The 7724-nt window shown below is 38.5% G+C and overlaps 2 protein-coding genes across 2 annotated transcripts; both read right to left on the reverse strand.

Moving 5' to 3' along the window:
* Positions 1-1178: 1178 nt before the first annotated feature.
* On the reverse strand, positions 1179-1981 carry LOC133699101 (non-specific lipid-transfer protein 1-like). The gene is made up of 2 exons (XM_062122241.1): positions 1532-1981; positions 1179-1400 (listed from the first exon to the last, which is right to left on the reverse strand). Exons 1-2 carry the CDS (start codon positions 1876-1878, stop codon positions 1391-1393), a joined length of 357 nt encoding a protein of 118 aa, XP_061978225.1. The 5' UTR covers positions 1879-1981; the 3' UTR covers positions 1179-1390.
* Positions 1982-2463: 482 nt separating this feature from the next.
* On the reverse strand, positions 2464-7094 carry LOC133698540 (glucan endo-1,3-beta-glucosidase 2-like). The gene is made up of 4 exons (XM_062121492.1): positions 6763-7094; positions 3163-4416; positions 2987-3014; positions 2464-2833 (listed from the first exon to the last, which is right to left on the reverse strand). The coding sequence occupies exons 1-4, from the start codon at positions 6842-6844 to the stop codon at positions 2680-2682; spliced, it is 1518 nt and encodes a 505-aa protein (XP_061977476.1). The 5' UTR covers positions 6845-7094; the 3' UTR covers positions 2464-2679.
* Between the last annotated feature and the right edge of the window lie 630 nt (positions 7095-7724).

The following is a 7724-nucleotide window of genomic DNA, read 5'->3' on the forward strand; positions in this document are numbered from 1 at the left end:
GAATGGAACATTGTTACACACACAAATGGACCAGGTGATTGATTATGTTCTTTTCCTTTTATTTTTTTTAATAATGATTCCATTTGCTCCACTGTTATCATTGATTATAATTGTCTTTTCCTGCAACTTTTACTTTTTCTCCAGCACTTCTAGCACTGAATTTTGAAACTCAGCTGCTAAGCATTGATGCGAATATGAGTTGTTGTTCTTCGATGTTAACTTGGCAATTGGCATTAGAAATCCATTTGCTCAACTGTTATTATTGATTATCACTATTTTTTCCAGCAGCTGTTACTTTTCCCTAGCAACTCCATCTCAATGTTTAAATCCAAGTTACTAAGCATTAAGAGTCTCTGTTTTATATACTTTTCAATTAACACCTTCTTAATTATTGTGATTTCCTTTCTTATAACTTTCAAGAAATCTTAAATGGCCATCCTTGTTACGCTCTAGTCCCCCTCCTTAAAAAACGTCACCTTCACAAAACTTTGCACCTCGTGCTACACTCAACCATGCCATCTTCATAGAGCCTGTCAGCTTCCTGTCGATTTGCAATTCATTATAGAATGGCAAAGACCTGCATGCCGCGTCGAGAATGGAATTTCCAAAGCGTTTTTTAGAGTTTCAACTTAAATAGTCTATACTGTTTTCTGACCAAATTGCTCATGTTTTCTTTTCATATATCATTCTGTCTTTCTTTCCTCTTCAGAATTTCAAGTGCGGGCATGTGAGTGATGACTTTATTTTCACCTCTTTCCTCTTCGGATCACTTTAGTTGTTGTGTTGTTGGTGAGAGAGGAGGGATGGATGGTTTTTGCTGCTGTTTTTTATAGGTTGGTGCTCCTCTCTTTGTTGGGAGTGTTGGCCTGAACTACATGTTGCTGGGGGCTGATTTCAGGGCTGCTGTGTTGTGGCTGTTTTGGAGTCAAATTGAGGGCTGATTTCAGGGGAGGTTATGGCTGGTTTCTGTTCAGTGCTGGCGAGGAAGGCAGCTGGGGTTTGGTTCAGTTGTGGAGGGAATGGCAGCTGAGTTTTATTCGACACTAGTTCCAACTTGGTTGTTTATTTGCTGAACATTTTTTTTTTTATAATCTTCTATTATTATATTTTGTGCGATATGCTGAAGCCATTGTTTCTTTTTTTTCTTCCCCTTGCCCCAGAACAGCATGCAAAAAATATTATACTCTCACAACACTCTTTTATAAAAAAGTCAGGGGAAGAAAAAATACGAGTTTTTTGTAGACACATAATGCATACAATATTGTAAACACAAACTCGTAAGAAAGAAAAGACTCTAAATCCCTCAACGGGGAATTAGTTCGAACAGGCTCGAGCACCCTTTTATTCTAGCACTAGCTTATTATTATACTTCATAATCTGCTTCAATTCTTCACTTCACGCTGCCACAAAAACAAAAAAAAAAAGGAAAAAAAAAGAAATCAATATTTCTATATTATTGTGATTTATGAAATCGGGCTAACACAATAATTTCTAGTGGTATGCATGTACACATGAAGTATAGAATACGTACCTTTTGCAATCAGTGGCAGGACTGATTTTATAGGGAATGGATACACCACACTTTGAAGGGAGGCCAGCAGCCAGGCCATAGTTGAGGCCAGAGATCTTACCAGCCAAGGATTTCAAACAGTTGCAGACCCCTTGGCGGTCAGGGGTGGTCTTGGATGCAGAATTAAGTGCTTTCAACCCACTGCAGCAAGCTGCAGGCAAAGCCCCACCTTTCTGGAGGTAGCCTATACATTGTGCCAAGCTGCTTGACACTTGGCCACAAGAGATGGCAGCTTCTGCTAGAGGTGCACTAACAACCATCGCTATAAGCATGGCATAGGTCAGCTTCAAGCCCATTGAAAAAGCCATTATATGCTAGCAAAATATTACAACTGGAATTATAAGAAGATTTTAGAGTATGGTTTCAGACTACTGCCCTTGGATGCTGTCGATGGAGTACAAAGTCCTTGAATAATGGTGTGTTTATATAGCAAAGTGCAAGTGTAAGAACTGTAGACACCTATGACTAGGTGGCATAGAAGGTTAGTTAGCAGATGGGATTCATTAATTCTGTGTTTCATCATCATGTCCTTGTCAAATTGGCTTATAGTTGGGGATCTTGAACATTTAGCTCTCTCAACATCTGAAAACGTTGATTTGAGAATAGCTTGTCATGGCAGATGACACCTGCCAGGAATAAATACCTCCAGAATTTATTAACTACCAGGTGGTGCAGTGCACATCACGAAGGAAATGGCCTGTCATTTGTAACATCCAAACCCCAGTAACAGTTGTCAGATGTCTCATCCTATACCGTTCCTTCTCAAGGGTTTAAGAGGTTTGGAGTTTCAGCCTTTCCTTTGATAGAAGCTTGGAGATCAATTAACAATATTCCGCCACTCAAATATCATCTAGAAAATTCAATGCACAATATAAACAAGAGTTGATGGTCGATTTTAATCAGAAGGATAAATATCAAATCTTTCATTAAAAAGAATAATAATCCAGTTGATGCCAAACTAAGTTCAGGCTCTTCTCCAGTTTCTTTTGTACAAAAATTCAATGCACCAATTCCCCTACTGATGACCTAGAACCTCCACCAAGAAGAAGGTAAGCACTTCCTCCGACTCAAAATTTTTGGTGTTGCAAGAGATTTCAGCAGATACCATTTTACAAGAAAACTATGCTACAGATTAGAACTCTGAGAAGCACTAAGAAGTTCGTAGAACCGAGGTTGTAAAGATCTCTGGCAGAAGGAGCTGCACTCGTGGAATTCATTGATGGGGCTGTAATGTTTACCATGGTGCCATTCATCCTGCCAGTGCTGCATGCAAGGTTCAATTAAACATGAGAAAACGAGGCTTTACATCATAGAAGCCAACTTAATTGACTACTTGTAAAAAAAGAAAAAATCTAAATAACTAGCATTCAAACGCAAATGACTGAAAAATAGGCAGGACTGGTTATTTGGCCATACCTTCCTGGGAACACACAAGTGCCATGACCTGCCATAGAATCAATCAGGGCATTAGAACTTCAGAAACCGTTTTCTTGTGCAACATGACACTAACACGGACTAAAAAATCAACAAACACTAACATAAACAAACACAAAAGAACAAATGTGGATTGTTAAATTAAAGCACAATCTTACTTGGATTTGTAGTGGTGATAGCAGCCACACCATTGAAGTCACATGTCCCAGGAGCCTTCCCCATCTGATTATAGTAACTGTTAAATGCATAAGTTGCATGCGCAATCACATTGTCTGGTTGGTAACATGGCTCTCCCTGCAACATAGCAGAGCAATCAACCTTGCCAGGTCCACATGCCCAATCCAAAGCAGCTTGCAGCATCTTTGGATCAGCACCTTGCTTTGCAGTACAGTATGTTTGGTTCGTAGTGTCATTTGCTAACACTAAGCCTGACCCGGTCAGATGCAAAATGTAAACAGGCTCCCCATTTGCATTAAACAATCCCCAATTCTTCTCTGAGACTGGACCGGGTTTCAAATCTTCATTATAAAGCTCATAAATGTATGTACTAACAGCAATTCCAGGGTGTTTGGGAGTTCCAGTTTTGTTCAGCACATGCCTAATCAAATTACTGTTGTAAGTGTTGGCATTATCTAGAGTTGCATCCGGCTCATTAGAATCACCTTTTGATGGCCAGCCAGTTTCAGTAACCATAACAGGAACGTTAGTAAAGTTTAGGAAATCCATGGCAAAGTAAGTTGCATCAATCATAGCATCAAAGACATTGGAATAGTGAACAAGTGTGTTAGCATCAACAGCTTCCTTGTTTGGAGCAAGAGGCTTCAAGAGTGCATAATCTAATGGAATTACACCATTTGATTGCATGTAGTCATAGTAAGGGTATATATTGAGCATCAAGTGTGACCCTGTTGACTGCAAGAAATTGAGCATGGGAATCAAAACAGGATTCCATGTTTTGTTAAAGAAGGCTTGGGATGGTGGGAAGGAATCAAGGATAATAGAGGAAGAAAGGGGTGTTGAAACTTTGATTTGGCGATCTAGGTTGGATGCAACAAGGGCTGATTGAATGAACTTCATGGCATTGACAAGGACTGACGCTGCATTGGGAACGGCTGTGAAAACCTCAGAACCTACACAAATGGCTGTGATGTTTGTAGCTGGGTAATGAGCCACCACATTATGCGAAACCCAATTAGCAGCAGTGGAATTCGATTGACCAATTCCCAGAAGTTGTTCATTGGGAACAGAGACCATGACCTGAATGCCTGTATTAGCAAGTGCAACTAGCATGCCACGGTCAGCATCATAGAGCCGGACATGCCTGATTTGCTGAGCCTTGAGGAGGGCTACCACTTGAGTTGGGTGTGGCATGTCAGAAAGGTCTGTTCCTATGTTAACACCAATGAATGCTTCTGCAAGAAAGATAATGCAAATATTGTAAACGCATCCATGTCAAACATGGATCACCAACATGTGGAAAAATGCAATTATGCAAATGCAAATATCACTTGAAGGGATAACAGTGCAATACAAGCTCACAAATCATTAGATAAGATGATCCAATACAGAAAATGTAAGCTATTGAGATGGGGACTAGTAAAATTCAATTCAATTAACTAGCCTGTGCTTAGCTTTACAGTGAAAGAGAATTGGTGTCATCTAAGACAAACAAGCATGCAACTACTTGATTGAAGAACAGCATATGCCAAAAAATCAATTAAAAAAGAGAAAAATACAAAAGAAACTTCTAAAGTTGGGGGCCCAGATCAGAGTTAAAATGACAAAACATGCAGATGGAACTTTGCGAGACAGAACCATTTTGGATAAAAGCTAGAATGTACCCTATGATTTGGCCATTTTGAACTTTTAGTGATAGTGGTTTGTTTCTTAATGCCTCAAGTGACTTGCATTTTCTTCCACCAGAAATGCCCTTTAACTCTTTTAGCAACATGAAAATGGCCACACTTTCTACTCTTGTCTTGCTAGAAAGGCATCATCAATTGTATCCTTAAAAATACAAGGAAACAGCCAGCACTTTTTAGCATCAACAATTTTTTCTTGACCTCTTAGAGAGGTCGCTAAATGTAGTGCCTCGGTATAAATATACCTTATTAGACAATGTTCCTAGAGCAAACCACAAGTCACTTTAGTATATATAAATAAACTTCTGTTACTTCATACTTTTTCCCCTCGCACCTTCATGCGAAGCAGTAGGAAATCAGTGAGAAAGAAAATAGTGTTCTAGGATAATGCATCTTTGTTTAAGCTAATTCCACCATCTTCTGGTCTTCTTACTCTCAATGGGATTTGAAGCCCTGCCATCTACATAAACACTTCTCAATATCTAAAAATAAAAACCCTTGTTCTACCGGAAACCTGCATTGCCTTAGTAATAACTAATGTAGGAAGAAATTGTCTTAAACAGTAGACAACATCCAAATAATAAGTGGTCTTATTTGAAACTTTGCTTTGCTCGCATGGCTTCATTCAAAGGTTTGATATCCTATCAGGCACCATAAAACCTTCTTATTGTTTGACCTCGGTAGTTTGATCAATTGATACCTGGTTTCTGATCCCATGCTTCATTACTAGTATGTTTAGTTTAAAAGGGTGGAAAAAAATCAGCCAATAGAAAACTCCAATACTATAATAATCTCTTAAAGGCCATTTGTCAAATTAGCGGGGATGCTTCCCACCACAAAGACAAACAAGTATAGCATAGGAATGGGATTGGTTCTTTGCTTTTGGAGTTCTTGTATACTTTGCTGTGAAAAGAAAGAGAACTGGAGTAACTGTAAATTGCAAGGCTCTAGACATACAGGCATATATGTATGTATAGTGTTGATGTTATCAATGTAATAGTTTCGTAGACATAGAAAACAAACACGAGTTTGTTTACAAATGCATACACAAATTCTTAGTGGGGATGGACTTTTGCAGAACACATATTTAAGATACTTGAATGAATCATGGATGACAGAGGAAGGTTGTAAAGGGAGGAAGGGATAAAACAAAAAAGAAAAGAATATAGCATTGGTAGTACTTTCCACCCATGCCTGACCCAGATTTCAAGTCCTAGAAAGGGGGCTTTAATTCTCTCAACTTTGGCCACCATCTGCCCTGCCAAGGCAGAACCTATCCCTACACCATGGATCAAGTGGGTAAAAAATAATGAAATAGCTTGTTAGCTGGAGGACAATGAGGTAGCCTGTTAGAAATTAGGATGTTACCATATTTCCTTATTTATTCATTCAATTATGAAGAAGGAGGTGGGCATTTAGGGTGATAATGCATAAAGTCACTGCCAAGTTTTCATGGTCATGCTTATATACAGTAGCAAGGACCCAGGAGGGAAACAAAATCTATAAACAAAATTTATGTAATTACATACATTTAATTACAGAACATTCAGCATCAAACGAGGAACATTTAATTAAAGCTCCCAGGTCCCAACTTTCCCTCTGCCATTCTTTTATGTCCTGATTTAATATCCAACCACCTAAACCCAACACGCAAGCAAGCACAGATGCACAAACTCAGACAGTGCTGCAATCTTCAAAGCTCTTTTGTTTTTTTTTTTTACAAAACCCACTTAATGTTTTGCTATTTACCTTCAAGTTTCACCCAATACACAATTTTCAAACATGAACAAATATTATCAAAGCAGGCAAGAACAGGTAGACAATCTAACCATGGAAAAAAGAAGGCAAGGAAAACAAGAAGTAGGGGTCATGAAAAAGAAGGCAAGAAACACTTACCATCATCAGCAGCAACAAAAGAAGAGACAGCTGCTGAAAGCAGAAGTATAAGCACAAAGACAGACTCCATACTCCAAACCATTCTCTAAAGGAACTGAAAACTGAAACCCCAAGAACGTAAATGGTGAAGGAGAGTAAGAGAGAGTGTGAAAATGGCGTTAACAAAGCGCACTAATAAAAGGGAGTGATGGGGTACAGAAACAAGAAAACAAGGGCAGTAAAAGAGAGTTAAGGTCAGAGAATGAACGGTGAAGATATCATCTGCAACTTTTTTACACAGTGAACAAAGCATAGCATTGTTATAAGTGTAATCTAAGAGACTTTTTTTGTGTAAGAAATCCAAAAGCCTAGGCAAACTTTTGTAGCTCTGTTTTGCTGTGTCGTAGATTTGCTAAAAATGGTCCCTCTAATTTTTTTAGATTTTCTTGGGGGAGGGAAACTCTACTGCCAGTTGAGCTGCATGCTCATTGCCTCATTGTTACTTAACTCATGTACGCTAGGCTGAGAAATCGATATTGGTTTAGAGAGAAACATAAAATTATTGGATGGAGGGTCAAAATGACCTTCTTTAATTGGAAATTGGATTGATTTTATACAACTCAAAGTAAGAGGTTTGAATGGATGAAATGTAGAAGTACAGGGACCATAGAGGATGTTCAGGTTTTAAATTTTGCTACCGTTAGAGTCCCACAAATGGCAGGCTTTTTTGCAGTTTGTTTGGATACTATAGTTTAGCATAAATGCATTGAATGCTGTGAAATTAGCTGTCGTCATTTCTGTGTTGCTGACTAGGAGAGGCAACGTGGGACCTGATTTCTACACCCAACGGTCAATTTTATCGTCCTTTTTTAAATATTAATACTCTCCTCCTCTTTTTTTTTTTTTTTAATTTAAATTCCTTTCCTTTTCTGTTAATAACAGGGAATATCATTTCATGTTGTCCCCTTTTGAATGAAAAAAAA

The sequence above is a fragment of the Populus nigra genome, chromosome 7 (genome assembly GCF_951802175.1).
Source record: "Populus nigra chromosome 7, ddPopNigr1.1, whole genome shotgun sequence".
NCBI classification, from domain to species: Eukaryota; Viridiplantae; Streptophyta; class Magnoliopsida; order Malpighiales; family Salicaceae; genus Populus; species Populus nigra.

Bases quoted from the DNA above. Each gene is read 5' to 3' on its own strand.
- LOC133699101 (XM_062122241.1), bottom strand. From the start codon at position 1,878: ATGGCTTTTTCAATGGGCTTGAAGCTGACCTATGCCATGCTTATAGCG.
- LOC133698540 (XM_062121492.1), bottom strand. From the start codon at position 6,844: ATGGTTTGGAGTATGGAGTCTGTCTTTGTGCTTATACTTCTGCTTTCA. The intron at 4,417-6,762 runs GTAAGTGTTTCT...TCTTTCTTGCAG, and splicing joins TTTTGTTGCTGCTGATGATG to AAGCATTCATTGGTGTTAAC. The intron at 2,834-2,986 runs GTATGGCCAAAT...CCTTGCATGCAG, and splicing joins ACTTGTGTGTTCCCAGGAAG to CACTGGCAGGATGAATGGCA.